The sequence below is a fragment of the Acomys minous genome (genome assembly GCF_964271855.1).
Source record: "Acomys minous genome assembly, chromosome: 16".
Taxonomy (NCBI): Eukaryota; Metazoa; Chordata; class Mammalia; order Rodentia; family Muridae; genus Acomys; species Acomys minous.
In genome coordinates, this window is record NC_140498.1 from 69,232,389 (window position 1) to 69,251,899 (window position 19,511).

Sequence of the window (19,511 nt, forward strand, 5' to 3'; positions counted from 1 at the left end):
CGACCAGTAGAGGGTCAGATCCCCCAGGTCACATCCCCCAATCTCCAAACTGCTCCGCTGGTTGGAACCAAGATCCGGGAGTCCCTGGGGCCGCCCCTCCCCCGGGACAGGACAGATCGGGGCCGTTTGCTTGTAAAGCCATTAATTCTATCACAGAGACGCCGGCGCCGCCTCGCGAGGACATCTGTCAGGGGCCTATCGCTGTGCTCCACGCCCCCTCTCAACCCCCTGCTCTCCAGACCCAGAACAGCGGAAAAAGGTGCGCCACCACAGCTCTCCAAGCTCTGAGGTTGCCGAAGCGAGCTCGCCAGCGGTGGACCTAAAGGGGGCGGGGCCGCGGCACCCTTGGGACAAAGATTTCCCCTAACTGTTTGGGGTCTGGGCTTTGCAACCTCCCATCCCAGACAGGAAGAAGTGACGAACTCCCCTGTTCCCAAATACTAGGGCCCACTCAGGCTCTGACCTCAGCTTTGGGATGAGGCTGGGAGAGGGCACGGAATCCTCCTGATACATCAGGGTGTGAGAAGGGGCGGCGGGGGGCGGGGGAGCCAGAGGGGTTGGCAAGACGACACTGGCTCCTTTCCTCACAGGGAACGGAGCACTTCACCCCCAAACCCTTCCGGGAGCTTCGCAGGCCCATCTGCTCCCCAGAGCCCCTAGGCAGCTGCTTGTGAATGTGTCACGCGTGGGCGATGGGTCGCAAGGACTCGAAGCTGTTGGGGGTGGTCCCTGCTCATGCCTGTCAGGGTGGCTCCGGGGACTTCACATTGAGGGACTTAGAAAGTGCTTTGATGTTGAGAGATCGACCAAGGCTCTTGACCTCGGGTGGTCACAGTCCATACCGGGCTGTCTGGGAAGAGAAAAAGTTAGGGGAGGGGGAGGTGAGGCCTCGAGGCCTGAGGAGGGGAAGGATGGGGGAAGAGGAGCGGGCTGGTGATGAGTGGGTTCCGTGAGAACTGAGGAGGGGACAGCCTCTCGCTGAGGTCTGGCAACAACGCGTAGCCAAACCCAGCCCAGCGGCTTTCCCAATCCCTACAGGCTCTTGTTACAGGCGCCTATTAATAACTAGGAGCCCGGTCCTTCCAGGGAGCTGGACAGAGCTCGGGCACCCGGCTGAGGTCGGGGCGCAGGTCTTACACTACCCTTCCCAAGGCTCCAGAGCCTGGAGACCAGTGTGCCACACGAAGGCGAGGCCCCACTACCCACTTTTCCCTCCTTGGACTAGGAGTGGAGGTATTCGGACTGGGGGAGGGGGTGCAGCTTCTGGGCCAACGTGGGGCACCACGGCCATCCCGTGAACCCTACAGCAAAGCGACCCCACCACGGCGAAGGGAACATGCCCAGCAAAGTTTCGGGTCCCGGCTGGTGATTCCTAATCCGAGGTGGGGTCCCAAGCCCAGGCTCTCCTATCTGTGGAGCCCAGAAGGGAAGTTTGTCCGGTCGGAGCTCAGCGATGAGAACTTCGGGTACACCCTCCTTGTGAACACCGGTAAGTGGGGGGCGCCCTGGAGTCTCAGACTAAACGTGCCGCATCCAAAGCCCCACGGGCAAGGAAGGGACTCGGCCCAGGTGCGGACACCCTGGACAAGGTGAGGGGGACTGGGACGATAGCGGTTACTAGGGCTGCGGGAGCCGTTGGGGACTCCCGCGCCACCCGGGAAGCCGGTGAGAGCGCATCCTCCCTGCCCCTCCCCCCCAGGGGCGGGGACCTGTGGACCCCGCGTCTGCGGCAGAGTGTACCCCCACCCACTGCACACCCCATCCTACCTGAACCGGGCTACGGCCCCCAAGGCTGAAAGCTTAGTCGCCGGCTAGCGGAGCGCACGCGCCCAAGTCCCGGGAGCGCCGCGGTGGCGGCGGCGGCAGCAGTGGCGAGCCCTGCTTCCTTCTCCTCTTCCTCCTCGGGGCTCTCGCAGGCTCCAGACAGACCTCCTCCCCCTCCCGCGTTGCCCGCCCCTCCCGGAGCCCGCCGGGCTTGGGGATCGGCCTCTCGCCGGGAGCGGAGAGGAGCCTGCGGGACCCAGGCTGCGGCGCTCACTGCGTCAAGAGCGGGGACCTCGCGATCGGAGCATCCCCGGACCGGCCGGGCAGGCGGGGCGGCCGCGGCGCCGGCGACGCCGAAGGGGCCGGGCGGCTCCGGCTCTCGAGCTCGGGCGCGGGCGCGGCGGCAGCGGCCGCGGCGACGCGAGGCGGTGGTTCATTTTGTGAGCGCGAGGCAGGTCGGACGTGGGAGCCGAGCGGGGAGGGGACCAGAGCAGAAGCAGGGGCCGCAGCACGTCCATCGGTGGTCCTGGGAGAGGGTGAGGGCTCCCCGAGGGGAAGTTGGCTGGAGCCGTGGGGACATCTCAGGACGCCGCGACACAACCTCGCCTCCTTTCCCTGGCCCTGCCTGCGTCCCCTGCCCGCGCCCCAGGCCAATGAGCCGAGCCGTGGAGTCCAAGTCCCTGAGTGTCAAGGGGTTGGGACCCTTCGTGGCGATGGGAGGTGGGTACGAGAGGCGAGCATGTGCACGCGCATACAGTCACGGCTGTGCACACACACGTACACGCACGAAGCCATGTAGAAGTTGACCCCGAAGTCAGACCTCGTGTAAGCGCGTGTGTCACAGCACCACCCGCAGGGACCGTTGTTTCATGGGGCGGGCGAGGGGGAGGGACAAGTAGGAGGTGGTACAAGATTCTCAGGCCCTCTGAGATGCAACATGCCCTTTTCCCACCAGGGACTCGCTCTCCCCTAAGGTCACCGACCCCCTTCACAGTCCTCCCTCCTGCAACGCTTGTCACCACCCCTTTGGACTGAGAGACCCGGAGGCGTGTGAGATCAGCCTGGCACCTTCCCATTCCCGGAAGGTTCCGAGTGGCGGATTCCCTTCCCACTGGTCTCTCTCTTAATTTTCTGGGGATCCAAGTCGCCCCTCTGGGGCTCTGAGCCCCGGGCAGTCCACCCCACCCCCTCCTCATTCCCGGAACACTGACAGAGCCGGTCGCCTAGTCTCCCACTCCCTACCGCGCCCCTTCCCCAGCCGGTAGCTTTCGTGTTGGGTTGAAATTCAAAATCAAATTCAAGAGCGCCCTCGCCGGGTTAAGGTCTTGCGCGCATCTTCTGAGCCTCGGTGCGCTTGCTGAGCTGAAGGACCCCCTTTGGTCAGAGCGGGAGCAACCCTTTTTGGATGCCGCTTCTTAGCCAAGAGGACCCTCAAGAAGCAGCGTCAACAAAGACAGAGCGGGGTGGGGGTGGGGGGAGGCTGGAGGCGCTGCGTACGGCCAAGTACATCCGGCAATGGGCAAGGGGATGCTGGGGGCTAGGGGCTTGCCACTGGGGTTGCCATAGCACCAGGGATAGGCACAGGAATGATGTGAAGATGCTCGGCCATAGGACCGGGATGGGCGTCCGCGAGCTCGGGTCCTGTGGCCTGTCCTGCGAATCTTCTGCAGGTCGTAAACTCCATCCAGTCTGCGGCACCGGGCAGGCGGCCCACACTTGGCAGGACCCTAGGCTTCGCCCAGCCCATCTTTCCTTTGGAACCCCGAGGTTCCTTTGGAACCTCCAGCTGACGCTGAGGGTAGAGAGAAAGGTCTGTCTCCTTTCCGGTGGATTCTTGGACACAGAATATGATGGTCAAGGGGACAGCTCTCCACACTATTCAACTCAAGGCATTCAGACCTCAAGAGGATCACTAAGACCAAAGGCCCAAAGGCTACTTACTTTTGGGGCCTCTCTTGCTGGGCCTCTCAGAATCTACCTGCCAGTAACTTAGACCTGTTCCAACACTTACCCCTTCTCAGCATTCTGGAATTTGACTCCTCCTGGGAGCTAACTATCCTTGCTGAGGAAAGAGAGCTGCTGCCCTTAGCCCAAGCCATGCATCTACCCTCACTGCACCCCACCCCCACAGACAGCTCTTTATGATGTTGAAAAAGAGACCCTCACTGGGGCTGGCTCTCCAGGATGATGCACCCACAAAAAGGCCAGGATCCCCTCAAGCTGACAAGGCTACAAAGCTAACCTCAGATCAGAGCCACAGGGATGAGATTGAAGGAAGGCTAGCTTTCTCCTGAGTCTCATCCTCGCTCCACCCCCCACCCCTCCCTCCCTCTCCCATTCTTCTGAACCCTGTCACCACCAGACATACGTACCCTCAGAGAACCCTGCAGTGTGGGCATCATGTATACGGTACCCACTCATGTGCAGAACAGCTTTAAGCCCACTCTCATGAAGGACATCAGACCTGGAAGGAAGCACAGCCCCCCTACACACACACACACACACACACACACACACACAGGATCCCCGCTGAGATGTCACAGAGGAGAACCCTTGAAGGTAGTCACCAAGGCACCCCACTCTGCTCCAGGGTCACACATACCCCGGGGATCCAGAGGGAGCAAGCAGGGTCCCTGAGCTTATACACTGGTGTGGGAGTGCAAAAGTCATTCTCAGGAATGCAGAGGTACCAGATGTCTGTAGCATGGTCTATCAGACCAGGTACCAAGAAAGAAAAGAAAGCCCCCCACCCTTACCTCTTTGCTATCCCATCCCCCCTTCCTCTTCCTCCTCCTTATCCATCTACAGGCCCTCACACTGCAGCCCAGGCCAGTCCACGACTCCAGTACCCTGCCTCGGTGCCAGAGTTATAGGTGTGTGTGCCATCAGGCTCAGCTTGCCCTTGGCATTTCTTTATCTGTGCCCACACAGGTCCCTGCACATATGCTTACTCAGTACACACACATACATACATGCACACGTATATGCAATGCACACACACATGCACTCACATACATACATGCACACATGCATGCACACACATGCATGCACACAAACACATACACACACACACACACACACACACACACACGCATGCACACACACATGCACTTGGCAAGGTTGTCTCTAGACAGGGACAGTTGCAGCCATGACAGCTGTTCTTTCTGAAATGGGGGTGAAGGAGCTGAGAACAGATTCAGAGGGGTGGGCCCAACTCTCCCACTGGGCACATGTGGGACCCCAGGCTCAGGAGCCATCCATATGATTTCTGCTGTTTTAGCAGAGGTCCAGCAGGGGTGGGGGGATGACTTTATATCCACTGAGACACTGAGATCTCGTTTCTGCAGAAAGCTGAGAAATGTGAAAGAGGCTTTCCACATGCCACCAAAGAAACTGATGCCTAGAGAAAAATGGTGACTGTCCCTCCTATACCCAGAACTTCACGGTGACATCTACAACCCCCCCCCAGAAGACCCCAAAGCCACAAAAGAAATGCTAGAGCCAGTTTCCTCATATATAAAGAGCTCTTACAACTCAATAAGAAAAAAATGGCAAAGGCATGGAAAGTGGGCAGAGATAACAAACAGAAAATGAGGAAGAGGAGAAAGGGTCTCTTGACAATAGAGAAGTCAGCACACTTAACACAACACAAATGAAAACTCCACATGACTTTTCACTCCCAAGGGCAAAGGTTAGAAAGTTTTACAGCTACTCTGAGGCCACACCAAAGGAAAGTGGATGCTCCCGGAATTCTTGAGCGAATGTCAGAATTCCAAAGCCACACACCCTTGGGCCTGGCATTTTCTTCTAGGAATGTGTCCTCTAGATGCTTGTCACGAATGAAAAAAAGTGATCTATGGCTCTGTGCAAGGTTGTTTGCTGAGGCGCTCTGTGGGTGTCCTAAATACCCACAGATGAGGGAGGACTTACATGCATCGCAGCACAGTCAGCAGAGCAGGGCAGCCAGCAGAGAGGGACCGGACACTCAGAACCCAGCTCCAAGGCTTTCCTCTTACTTGCCGATATATTTATTTTGTTGTGCTGATAGCTGAAGCCAAGGCCTTGCATGTGCTAGCCCAGCCGTTCTCAATCTTCCCAATGCTGAGACCCTTTAATACAGGGTTGCGACCATGCCCCTTCACGACAAAATTATTTCCTTGCTATTTCATAACTTTGATTTTGCTAATGTTATTATAATATAAGTATTTCTATCCTCAGATGGTCTTAGGCGACCCCTGCAAAACGGTCATTTGACCCCAAAGGGGTCATGAACCACAGGTTGAGAACCAATTTGCTAGGCAAACATGCTACCAATGAGCCCTTCAGTGGGGGATTCCAAACAATTACTGTACCACTGAGCCACACCCCAGCCCCTCACTGGGGGATTCTAGGCAGGGGCTCTACCACTGAGCCACACCCCAGCCCCTCACTGGGGGATTCTAGGCAGGGGCTCTACCACTGAGCCACACCCCAGTCCCTCACTGGGGGATTCTAGGCAGGGGCTCTACCACTGAGCCACACCCCAGCCCCTCACTGGGGGATTCTAGGCAGGGGCTCTACCACTGAGCCACACCCCAGCCCCTCATTAGGGGATTCTAGGCAGGTGCTCTACCCCTGAGCCACACCCCAGTCCCTCACTGGGGGATTCTAGGCAGGTGCTCTACCACTGAGTCACACCCCAGCCCCTCACTGGGGGATTCTAGGCAGGGGCTCTACCACTGAGCCACACCTCAGCCCCTCACTGGGGGATTCTAGGCAGGTGCTCTACCACTGAGCCACACCCCAGTCCCTCACTGGGGGATTCTAGGCAGGGGCTCTACCACTGAGCCACACCCCAGCCCCTCACTGGGGGATTCTAGGCAGGTGCTCTACCACTGAGCCACACCCCCAGGCCCTCACTGGGGGATTCTAGGCAGGGGCTCTCCCACTGAGCCACACCCCAGCCCCTCATTGGGGGATTCTAGGCAGGTACTCTATCACTGAGCCACACCCCAGCCCCTCATTGGGGGATTCTAGGCAGGGGCTCTACCACTGAGTCACACTCCAGCCCCTCACTGGGGGATTCTAGGCAAGTGCTCTACCACTGAGCAAACTTAGCTACTTTTTACTTTTTATTTTAACACAGGGTTTTCCTAAGTTTCCTGTTCAAACTTTGAACTCACTCTGTACCCTAGACTGGCCTTGAATTTGCAATCCTCCTCCCTTACCCTCTGTAGTAGCTGGCCCAACAGGCCTGTGCTGGCCAACCCAGGTTCAAGAGTTTCTTTAAAGGATTAAAAAAAAAAAAAAAAGCAAGGAACAAGCCAGTCTGTTATTTTTGCATTTGTTTACAAAAGATGGACAGGAAAGGACATTAATTTTTGCTGTGCTCAGGAATTATTTTTCCAGTTAGTTCCCATAGTACCCTGTGGCCAGTGCTGGGAGGGCGGAACAGGTGTAGGGAACTCATGTCTAAAATTATTCTTCAGCCAGGTGTGGGATGCACATCCTTAAGCCCAGCCCTTGAGAGGCAGAGCAGGGGCATCTCTGTGAGTTCCATCCTGGTCTGCCTAGGGAGCTCGAGGCCAAGCAGGGTGACACAGTGAGGCCATGTCTCAAAATGTCATATTTATTTATATGGTCAGCAAAATGCAGACGTCTATATTCTGCTGTGAACGCAGTGCTAAGAGTTCATATTTGTAGCAATTATAGCCGAGCGTGGTGGCGCACGCCTTTAATCCCAGCACTCGAGAGGCAGAGGCAGGCGGATTGCTGTGAGTTCGAGGCCAGCCTGGTCTACAAAGCAAGTCCAGGACAGTCAAGGCTAACACAGAGAAACTTTCAAAAACAAAACAAAACAAACAAACAAAAAGGAAAGACAGAGAAAGAAAGAAATTATATTTATTTGCTTGTGTTTAGGGGGCGCCTGGCATAGTAACATATAGAGGTCACAGGACAACTTGTAGGAGTTGGGTTTTTTTTTTCTTTCTTTCTTCCATTGTTTAGGTCCAGGAGATATTGAGCTCGTGTTGTCAAGTGTGGCAACAAACATCTTTACTGGTCGAGCCCTCTCTCTGGCCCGAGTGCAGGGAGCTCTGACAATGTGTACACGCCGGGTAACCTCCACCTAGGTGGCCATTCTAACAGTGTCACCCCCCCCCCAAATGGATCTGATGTCCCTGGATGATTCTAAATGTCTGATTGTTTGTACAGACTTTTCCTCTCATAATAAATTTGAATGTTAAAAACAAAAATGAAGACTCCTAGGCTGTTCGTTCTCTCTCCTCATCCCTATGGTAAGCAGGAAGGGTGGGCTCTTCCTGCCCTTGTTCATAGGTGACAAGACCAAAGTTCAGGGGTCATCACAACTCCAATAAGGAGACTTCATCGAATGTATACAACTTGAGGATCTGGGGAGATGGCTCCACAGGTAAAAGTGCTGTCACCAAGCTGGATGACGTGAATTTGATTCCCAAGACCCACAGTGGAAGGAGAGGACCAACTCCCAAAAGAGGACCAACTCCCAAAAGTTGTCCTCTGACCTCCACACCACACATATATATGGTACACGAGCATGCACTCATGCATGTTTGAGCGCACACACACACACACACACACACACACACACACACACACACACACCACATACACAGCATTCTGTGAGCATAGCACCATCTAATTTCAGGACATTTCACCACCTGAAAAGAAGATTCTGTACAGTTATTATCAACCCCAGATGACTTAGCCACCTGTTTTTTTGTTTTCTTTTTGTTTGTTTGTTTGTTTTTTGAGACAGGGTTTCCATGTGTATCCTTGGCTGCCCTGGACTCGCTTTGTAGACCAGGGTGGCCTTGAACTCATAGAGATCCTCCTGCCTCTACCTCCTGAGGGCGGGGATTAAAGGAGTGCACCACCACACACAACCTGTTTTTTAACTCTGTGGGTTTGACGGTTCTGGGTCCTTACTAAGAATGGTATCCTTTGCAGTGTGGTCCTTGTGACTGACTTGTTTCACTGACCGTCATGTTTTTTGAGGTTCCCTCACAGTAAAGCAAGTATCAGTAGCCCATTCCTTTTCATTGCTGAGTAATACTCCACTAGGTGGATATACCATTGTTATTATTTATCCTTGTCAAATGATAGGCATTTGAATGATTTCTGCTCAAATGTTTTCAGACAGTTGTGTGTGGACATAGGGTGTCATTTTCTCTGGGTGTAGAGACTTAGCCCATGAGTTGTTGCATCGCAAGAGAACCATGTTCAACCTTCCGAAGAATCTGCAGTCTTCCTCAGAGGAGCCCAGTATTTTCTACACCTCCACACTCACATCAGTGCTTACCTTGCCACTTGCAATGATGGCCATCCCAGAGGATGTAAAATGCTGTCTCATTGTGGCCACAATTTGCATTTCCCCCAATGGCTATTGATGTTGAGAAATTTTCTGTGCATGCATGAGAAATTTGCATATCTTCTTTGGATAAATGAATATTCATATTTTTGCCCATTTAAAAATCAGGATATTTATCTTCTTATTATTGAGTTGTCAGAGTTCTTTACATAGTTTAGACACAAGTCTCTCATTAGGCGTATCACTTGCAAGTGTCTTCTCTGTCCCTGTGGGTTGTTTGTCTTCATAAGAGCTGTCTGCGGCACAGAGAATTTTAATGAAGTCCATATTTCTCTTAATTCCTTGAGCTCTTGGTGACACATTTGAACACCCTTTGCTTATGAGAAAGATTTGTTCCTAAGTTCTCCTCTAATGTATCTGTGTGTGTGTGTGTGTCTGTGCATATGTGTGTGTATCATGTGTATGTATGGGTGTATTTCTGTGTGTGTGTGTGTGTGTGTGTGTGTGTGTGTGTGATCTCTGTATGTGTATGTGTATATCCATGTGCATGTATGTATGTGTGTATATCTGTGTATGTATGTATGTGTGTGTTGTGTGTATCTGTGTATGTGTTTGTATCCTTGTGTATATCTATGTAGGTGTATGTATGTGCCTATGTATATATGTGTGTGCATGTGTGTGTATCTGTGTGTATGTATATGCATCCATGTATATGTATGTATGTGTGTGTATTTCTGTGTGTGTATTTCTGTGTGTGTATCTCTGTATGCATATCTGTGTGTATGTGTATCCATATGTAGGTGAATATATCTGTGTGTATGTGTTTGTGTCCTTGTGTATATGCATGTATTTGTATGTGTATGTATCTGTGTGCATATATGTGTATCTGTGTGTATATGTATATTTCTGTGTATGTACTGTATTGTATCTATGTGTATGTGTATATTTCTCTGTGTGTATCTATCTGTGTGTACATGTGTATCTGTGTGTATATATGTGTGTGTATATACATGTGTAAACCAAAGGTCAACACCAAGTGTCATTCCTCAGAACCCAACAGCCTTGTTTTTTGAAACAGAGCATCTCACTGGCCTGGAACGTGCTAAGTAGGCTGACTGGCTGGCAGTGACTCCCACCATCTCTGTGCCTGCACCTCCTGAGTGCTGGGATTTCCAGTGCACACCACACCTGGCTTTGTCACATGATGCTGGGGATCAGACTCGGGTCCTCATGATTGTGGTGCCAGCACTTGATGGACTGAGCCAGCTCCTCAGCCCTCAAGACTTACAGTTTTAGCTTTTACGTTTAGGTCAATGCTTTGTTTTCATCTAATTTGTTTTAGGTGTCTGTGTGTGTGTGTGTGTGTGTGTGTGTGTGTGTATGCGCACACATGCACACACACACACAGAACAGAGGTCAGCCATGGACACTGTTCCTCAGGTGCTATTCATTTTGTCTTTTCTGACATGGTCTCACTGTATAGTCTTGTCTGTGTAAACCAGGTTGGACTGGAACTCACATAAATCCACCTCCCAAGTGTTGGGATTAAAGATGTGGGCCACCACGCCAACTCCGTTTTATTTTCCAAGAAAAGTCTCTCACTGGCCAAGTATGCTAGATGACTGGCCAGCACTGGGGTTCTCAGTTCACGCCACCACACGCAACCGTTTGAGATGAGTCCTCAGGAATCGAACTCGGATCCTTGTGCTCAGGCAGCGAGTACTTTCCTGACTGTGCTGTCTTCCCAGCTGCCTCCACCCTGCCCCTCCTGTTACTTCCTATTTCTAGACAAGATCTCACTGCATGGCCCAGGATGACAAGCCTGCATCGCTGCCTGATGCTTTCGCTGACCCCCTTCTCCCCTTTAACTCAGGAATTTTTTCCAACAAAGTTGAAGTTCCTAGCTGCCAACACCAGATCCCACAGCCTGCTCCCATGTCTGCTGATGGCTTTCCCAGCATCTCTCCTCACTTGGTCTCTCAGACCATCAACCACTCTCCACGTGGGTGGGTTGCTCACACCAGAACCCTTCACGGTTTAGGAGGCGGCTCGTCGGAGCCATCTTCCTGTCTGACCAAAGTTTGCTTGCTGCATGGCGGTGGGGCACAAGACGCTGGGAAAGGGTTACTAGTCCTAAGCCTGGTGTTCTCTGGCCCCGGGACAGTGGGCAGACCAGGCCAGGGCTGGGGAGATGCTGGGCAGAACAGGGGTGGGGGGGTAGGGGGGTGCTGGACAGGTATCCTCTTTGTGTTCCCGCCAACCCATTGCATTGTGAAGGCTGGGGCTGTTCTCCTCAGATGCGAGGATGAAACCCCCAGAGCGAGACCTGCTCCACAATCCCAGCCATTCATTCCAATTCTGACTTAAATGGGTCTTAACGAGAAGGTAACAAAAGTGACATTTTGCAAGCTTTTAAGTAGATGGAGCCCAGAGGTCTTTTATTTGAAACAAAAACAAAAAACAAAACCAGCATCGGGCAGCTAGGTTCCTCCTAGGAAGGGAGATGTAAGAGGGGCCTAGGAGCAGAAAGGGAGGGTCATAGGTCTTTCAGCCATGTGGTCCAGGGTTCCTGAAGCCTGGATTGAGGGGCCATTGTTACCCCCCACCCATAAATGCAGGCTTGAACAACTCCTGCTTCCGTTGACTTTCTTTGGCACTATCTTTCTGGACTTTTCACTGTGATCTCCTTTGGGTCATACAGGTTTGGTCATCCATTCTGCATGCAGTAGGTGCTCACAGTAGCTGCCCACAATAATCACTTTAGGATGCCTGCTGAGTACCCTGAGGGATGCTCAGCCTGTAGCCTATGCCTAATGATACACACCAGGACTGCCTTCACTAAAGTGTGTACAAGGGAAGACAGAGGCTACGGCAACTTCTCCACCTATGGGCTAGTGATCTCCAAGCATAGCTGTGCTGACGCATGCCCGCCTACATGAGTGTGCATGTGGGTATATCAATATGTTTGCCTGTGTGTGCATATTTGTGCATTGGAGCCCCATGTGGATGTATGCACGTGTGTGTATATACATACACATGTGATATAACTTGTATGTGGACAAGCTTGCATTGGAACCTCCATGTGTATGTCTGCAGACATGCACCTAAGCACATGCAGAGTACATATGTGTGTGTGCTGAATGCTTTTGTGTGTGATGTGTGTTCAGGATGCCTTGTGCATGTGTGTGCTGTGGGTTTGTGTGCATACACATGTGTACACGTGTGCAAGGTGCCTTGTGCAGATGTACATATGTGTATGCATGCATGTGTGTACACATGCATTGTAGGTGTTTTGCATACATGATTTAAGCATAACATATGCATGTATATGCATGCCCATGGCATAAATATCCACGTGTGTGTATGCCTGTGTAAGTGTGTACTGCTGCCCACCAACAATTGAGTTTCACGTCACTCTTCCCTAGGCTACAAAAGGGAATAGGTGTCACTAATGTCTGTGTTCTGGGGCGCAGGGCTCTGTGGAAGAACACAGGTCTAGACAACATCTCCCGCCCCAGCAAGCAGCCCTCAGAGCGTGGACCCTGACACACCTAGGCCTGTGTCAATGACCTGGGGCCACAGTAATGGGATGCCACATGCTGCTAATGCCACAGAAAGGTGTCAACTTGCAGCTGAAACTGGACTCACAGGTGTAGGAGGCCGAGCTGCCTCCCCAGGATGCTGTGGAGGAGCACCCCGCCTCACCTCCCTTCCCAGGACACAGCTGCAGCTGGCTTTCTGTGGCTGTCAGCTATCTCACTTACTTCCTTTCTGTGTCTTGTGGGTCCAGATTTTCCCTTCTCTTAAAGACACTGTCACAATGGATTAGGGTCACCCCAGTGACCTCATTTAGCCTTGATCACCTCGGTAAAGGTTGTGCTCAGTAGCATCTTACTCTGAAGTCTTGGAGCTGGCACACTGCCTTGTAATATGTGAAGCCTTTGACACCCTGCCTTCTTTACCTCAGCAGCATAGGAAGTGAACCTCATTCGCCTGTTTTTCAAAGGGACATGAAGCTCAGAGATGCCATGCCAAGATCATCCAGCCTGGAAAAGAATACTGCTTATGGCCTGCAGGCCCTACAAAGGTGGGGACAGGTTCTAGCCTAGACAGCCCAGGTAGCTTCCTGGAGGCTTTTTGGTTAGGGCGTTATCTGTTTCATGGGGCAGGGTTTCTCTGTGTAGCCCTGGCTGTCTTGGGGCTCACTTTGTAGACCAGGCCAGCCTCAAATTCAGAAATCTGCCTGCTTCTGCTCCCAAGTGCCAGGATTATAGGCATGCTCAACCACTGCCCAGAATTTCCATGGGATTTTTATTGTTTGAAAAAGTAGGAGAAGGCTGGGCGTGGTGGCACACGCCTTTAATTCCAGCATTCCGGAGGCAGAGGCAGAGGCAGAGGCAGGTGGGTTGCTGTGAGTTCAAGGACAACTTGGTCTACAAAGGGGTCCAGGACAGCTGAGGCTACACAGAGAAACCCTGTCTCAAAAAAAACCAGAAAGAAAAGGTTGGAGAAGAAGCAGTCGATGGTGCACACCTGTAATCCCAACTTTTAGGGAAGCAGAGGCAGGTGGATCTCTGTGAGTTTGAGGCCAGCCTGGTCTACAAAGTGAGTCCAGGGCAGCCAAGGCTACACAGAGAAACGCTGTCTCAAAAAGCCAAAAAAAAGAAACAAAGAAAAAAAAAGTACATGAGACAATTTAGAAGATATTTTTCTCCCAAACTTACCCAGTAAGCCTTCTGTCCTAGTCTCTTGACTACCACCCACAGGCTCTTAGTCAAAGCAGCTCTAGGCAGGAGCTCTACCACTGAGCCACACCCCAGCCCCTCACTGGGGAATTCTAGGCAGGGGCTCTACCAGTGAGTCACACCCCAGCCCCTCACTGGGGGATTCTAGGCAGGTGTTCTACCACTGAGCCACACCCCAGCCCCTCACTGGAGGATTCTAGGCAGGTGCTCTACCACTGAGCCATATCCCAGCCCCTTACTGGGGGATTCTAGGCAGGGGCTCTACCACTGAGCCACACCCCAGCCCCTCACTGGGGAATTCTAGGCAGGGGCTCTACCACTGAGTCACACCCCAGCCCCTCACTGGGGGATTCTAGGCAGGGGCTCTATCACTGAGCCACACCCCAGCCCCTCACTGGGGGATTCTAGGCAGGGGCTCTACCACTGAGCCACACCCCAGCCCCTCACTGGGGGATTCTAGGCAGGGGCTCTACCACTGAGTCACACCCCAGCCCCTCACTAGGGGATTCTAGGCAGGGGCTCTACCACTGAGCCACACCCTAGCCCCTCACTGGGGGATTCTAGGCAGGGGCTCTACCACTGAGCCACATCCCCAGCCCCTCATTGGGGGATTCTGGGCAGGGGCTCTACCACTGAGCCACATCCCCAGCCCCTCACTGGGGGATTCTAGGCAGGGGCTCTCCCACTGAGCCACACCCCAGCCCCTCACTGGGGGATTCTAGGCAGGGGCTCTACCACTGAGCCACACCCCAGCCCCTCACTGGGGGATTCTAGGCAGGGGCTCTCCCACTGAGCCACACCCCAGCCCCTCACTGGGGGATTATAGGCAGGGGCTCTCACACTGAGCCACACCCCCAGCCCCTCACTGGGAGATTCTAGGCAGGGGCTCTACCACTGAGCCACACCCCAGCCCCTCACTGGGGGATTCCAGGCAAGCACTTTATCACTGAGTGACATCCTACCTCTCGTTACTACTAATTCTGAAATATGCTCTCACTAAGTTACTCAGGCTGTTCTTGAACTGTGGCTCCTTCTGAACCAGCCTCCTGAGTTCAGGGATCACAGGTTGCAGCACATCTTCCTGTCACAGACTACACGGGCCCAGAGTCAGCCCTCTTTCTTCTCGCCTTCTCAGAGAAGCCTGGGTAGGTCTCCCCTCGCTATTTGTCCCATTCTGGATCACTACAAAGACCCCTTTCAGTGATCTGGTGGCACAGCTGCCAGTGTCACCCTACTTTGACCTTTCAGGTGTCTGTGCTGGGGGAAATCCCTGAAGTTTCTTACTATCTACAGACTTAAGCGTGACTATTCTTTTTCCCTGGGTTCAAGACTTTCTCCAGCCAGTTCCTGCTCCCTCCTTGACGCCACACCTCTCCTCAGCCTGCCGACTGCTCAGCAGACATGCCTCCATCTGCCCCCTCACTCATCCCTACGCCCCTCCCCCGTTCCATTTACTAGATTAGGGAGCTGAGACGAAAAGGTCAAACACCCTTTGTCTGGTTACCCAGGCCAGTCATTGGCAGGACTAGCAGTCAAGCTACCATGTCTCAACTGAGTCTGATGCCCCTCAGCAGCCTCAGCTCTGTTGTGACCATGGGTGGCTGTGACCATGGGTGGCTGCTCAGCCTGCATTGATTCTTCCATCAGCAAGGCTCCCACAGACGTGGCCCTCTACAGTTTGCAGGCAGATGACTGCTATGGATCCTGACCACTCATTTGAAGAACGTAGAGCTTTTGAAGAGGTAGGGTACATAGAGTCACTTAGGGCAGGAAGGAAGGAAGGAAGGAAGGAAGGAGTTGAGTCCTCCCATACATTTGTGTCCTGAAGCAGAGGCCCTGAACTTCAAAATGTGATTGTATTGGAGACATAGCCTTCAAGGAGGTTACCACACAGGGCGCTCCTCCCTACGGGACTGTGGAGGTGACTCAGCTGATGCTTAGCTTGCAAACATGAGGACTTGAGTCTGATTCATAGAATCCACATTTAAAAAAAAAAAAAGCCTGGCATGGGGGTCCAGGCCTGTAACCCCAGCACTGGAGAGACAGAGACGGGCAGATCCGTGGAGCTCATTGGCCGGCCAGTCTAACCTAATTGATGAGCTCCAGGTTCAGTGAGAGAGACCAGCAAAAAAGAAAAGAAAAGAAAAGAAACAAAGAAAGAAAGAAAGAAAGCCGGGCGTGGTTGGCACATGCCTGTAATCCAGCACTCAGGGAGGCAGAGGCAGAGGCAGGTGGATCTCTGTGAGTTCGAGGCTAGTTTACAGAGGGAGTCCAGGACAGCTAGGGCTACACAGAGCAACCCTGTTTAGAAAAATCAAAAAAAGTGAAAAGAGCCTGAGGTTGACCTCTGACCTCCACATTTATATACACACACCCCCATGTGTGTGTCTTCCTCAATCCGTCTCCACCTTGCTTTGCAGATTTTTGAAACATGTGCATGTGTGTGTATTTACCACATGTGTGTAGGTGCCCAGGAAGCTGGAAAAGGGTGTCAGATCTGGAGCTGAAAGTGACAAACAGCTGTGAACTGCCTGATGAAGAGATGAGGATGCAGACTCGTGCAGAAGGCTGGCCATTCAAGGACCCAATGGAACATACAGCCCCATGCCCAGAAGAGGGGTTCCCCAGGGGAAGGCAGCTCTGTGCACACCTGGCCCCACCCACCCTCCAGTCCCTAGGACTGTGTTTTGTCATGGTGATACAAACAAACAGGCACAGGCAGGTGGCTCTTCTAGCTCAGGATGGATGCGGGGCCTGGAGGGTCCTCTCAGTCTGTCACTCCCCTCACAGAGGCTGGGCTAGCTGCTCACCACTGAGTCGGGCAGCACCAAGGGCTCCTGGAAGGCCTCACTTCCTGACAAGCTGTCAAATGGGCAGCGGATAAAACGCGCCTACCCCGTGTGACAGACGGGATATAAAAAACCTCCGTGGCACTTTTTATTGACTGGAAATCTCATGCTTCACGTCCCATCATCTCCTTGACTAACAGGCTGCACACAAGCTGGGGGTGTGTGTCGGCTGGCAGGAACATGCAGCCTCAGCTGCCCTGGCACAGCCCAGGGATGCCTGGTTCTGGCCTTGGCAACAGAACCTAGCCCCGGAGTCCAGAGGGATTCTTTCTCTGGGGACTGTTCAGTCACTTCTTGGAGGGCAGGGAGGACAGCGATGTCACCTCAGGGTAGGACCAGAGACCAGGGGTACATGCCACAATCTGGGCCTAGGACAGTTATCTAAGCCTCAATGATACCTAGGAACCACACCGTAAGGAGTCTGTGTACTTCCTCATCATAGATGAGCACGTGACAGGGAGGGGAAGTCGGAAGGGACTCACTGGGCCTCTTTGAAAGTTGAGCTGAGCATGGGACCCAGATCAAAGTTCAAGGTGCCTCAGGACAGATGGTACTCTGAGCCTGTGAGAGGTAAAGCAGGATGAGACCTCAAGGGTCTTTGGGTCCCCAAGAAAGCCAGGACTGTGGGGGATGCAGAAGGGCCTGAGTTGGCTTGCAACATAAAGACCTGAGTACGGATCCCAGTACTCACATGAAAGCCAGGCTCAGTGGCTTTGTCTATAACTCCAGGGCTGGCAGTGTGGGTACCAGAGACTGGCAGATCTCAGTGTCCTTAGCTGAACGAGCAAGCCCCGGGTTCAGTGAAAGCCGCTGTCTTAAGAAACAAGGTGGAACCAGCCAATGAGGGCGCTGGCCTTTAATTCCAGCACTTGGGAGGCAGAGACAGGCGGATCTCTGGGTTCGAGGCCAGCCTGGTCTACAGAGCTAGGTCTGGAAAAGCCAGGACGACAGAGAGAAACTGTCTCGAAAAACCAAACCAAACCAAGCAAAAACCAAGGTAGAGAGGATCAGGGTGTCTCTGTGGTTATCAGGTTAAGAACACTGACTGCAGCCGGGCTATGGTGGCGCACACCTTTAATCTCAGAATTTGGGAGGTAGAGGCAGGCAGATCACTGTGAGTTTGGGGCCAGCCTAGTCTACAAAGTGAGTCCAGAGACAGTCAAGACTACACAGAGAAACCCTGTCTCGAAACACCAAATAAATAAATAAATAAGAATAAAAGAGCACTGACTACTCTTACAGAGAACCCTGGCTTGATTTCCAGCACCTGCATCAGGCGGTTCACAGCTGTTTGTCACCTCCAGCTCCAGGAGATCTAACACCCTTTTCCAGCTCCCTGGGCGCCTACACACATGTGAGAAATACACACACATACACATGTCCCAAAAATCTGCAAAGCAAGGTGGAGACAGATTGTGGAAGACACCTCAGACCCACCCGTGGCCTCCATACGCACATGCACACCCACTCACGGGCACAGATGCAAAAAAACACACACAAGGCCATGCACACATACAGCTGAAGGCGTGACTGGCCAGATCTCATGTGCGAGGGGGAGTGTCTCTGCTCCTCATGCGCACACCCACTCAGGACCCTCAAGTAACTGCACTTGTTTAGTTTGTTTCGCTCTCCTCGCCTAGCCCAGCACCCCAGGGACCTCACCGAGCCAAAACTGTCTGTGGCCTCAAAGGCAGCCTGGAGGAAAGGCGTGCTGTACTCATCCAAGGGCTGTTTCTTCCTTCCAGAAGAGCTGGGGGCCTTGGTGCCTCTGACAAGGCTGATCTCAGGAGCCAATCGCTGCCCGGGGAGCCAGTAATTAATAAAGATAGATAATGATGAACCATCTGTCCCAGCCCGAGCTCCGTGGCAAGGCCACGTCGAACTCTCATTAGGCATTCCAGTGCCGTTGTCCCCACAGATGTTGGCGGTGGCTGCGTCGGTCCCATGGGAAGACAGGGGTTGAACATATTTAGGCAAACAGCACGGAGCAGGCTGGGTCTCAGCCATGAAGCTTCCCCCAGGGTCAGTCTCGGCATAGACCCAACGTATAAGGAGACCTCTATTCGCCCTCTACCCTGGAAGGTGGCCCTAAGCACACACGGAGAGAGGTTCCAACCCCACCATACACTCACTGTGTGACCTTGGGCAAGTGAGCTCAGAGCTAAGCCTCCCAGCAGAGAGCCAAGCATCTCACTGTGGGCTTGGGAAGGCAGGGTGAGAAGTCGGGACCTAGAAATGCCTTTCGTCTCACTATATGCAAGGCTCACACAGAGGCCCTAGAGCTCCAAGGACCACAGGGATCTTGGAACATTCCAGAAGGCACTCAACAGAGCTTGTTCCTGTTTGTAAGTTTAGCTACCTATTACCTTCTGTTGGAGTCCCGTGGACAAGGCCAGCCTGAAGGAATGTCCACTCTGTAGATAGATGGGGCCAGGTACCTTGAAAATCCAGAGCCTGCAGGATTTACAAGAAAAACCTGGGGACCTTGGCTCCTCTGGGTAGCGGAGTGCACTGCAGCCACTCTGGGCTTGGCCTCCTTGGGTCCCCTCTGGGTGAATGACCAGATATGTCCAGCTTGGCGCTCTCAGACCACGAAACAGCCTACATTCACCAAGGACAGACCGGCCTGGAACACAGACAGGAAAAATGTCCTGAGCGGGTCACAGCACAGAGGTTACACAGGTTAGTAGTGGGGTCTCTAGTCTGACTAGGAAGTATGGTCCATTGTGCCAAGGTCATTGCTTATCCTGACCCCCACAGTGTGTGGTCCAGCTAGCTCCAACTGGGGAGAAGCTAGATGTCCCCAGTGGTAGCTTGGAGAGTGGC

General features: G+C 53.1%; 2 protein-coding genes across 2 annotated transcripts in view; one reads left to right on the forward strand and one right to left on the reverse strand.

Annotated features, from left to right (window-relative positions):
- The window catches only part of ELFN1 (extracellular leucine rich repeat and fibronectin type III domain containing 1), a 67,010-nt gene extending 64,471 nt beyond the window's left edge, over nucleotides 1–2,539 (reverse strand). Inside the window, exon 1 of the transcript XR_014775338.1 lies at nucleotides 1,768–2,539. The gene's annotated coding sequence lies outside the window, so the exon portion shown is untranslated. The remainder of the gene's footprint in view (nucleotides 1–1,767) is intronic.
- On the forward strand, nucleotides 912–16,722 carry LOC311587170 (uncharacterized protein; the record flags this gene model as incomplete). Its single annotated transcript, XM_084763667.1, has 4 exons — nucleotides 912–933; nucleotides 1,070–1,589; nucleotides 13,062–13,178; nucleotides 16,303–16,722. The coding sequence occupies 4 exons, from the start codon at nucleotides 912–914 to the stop codon at nucleotides 16,718–16,720; spliced, it is 1,077 nt and encodes a 358-aa protein (XP_084619793.1). The 3' UTR covers nucleotides 16,721–16,722.
- Between the last annotated feature and the right edge of the window lie 2,789 nt (nucleotides 16,723–19,511).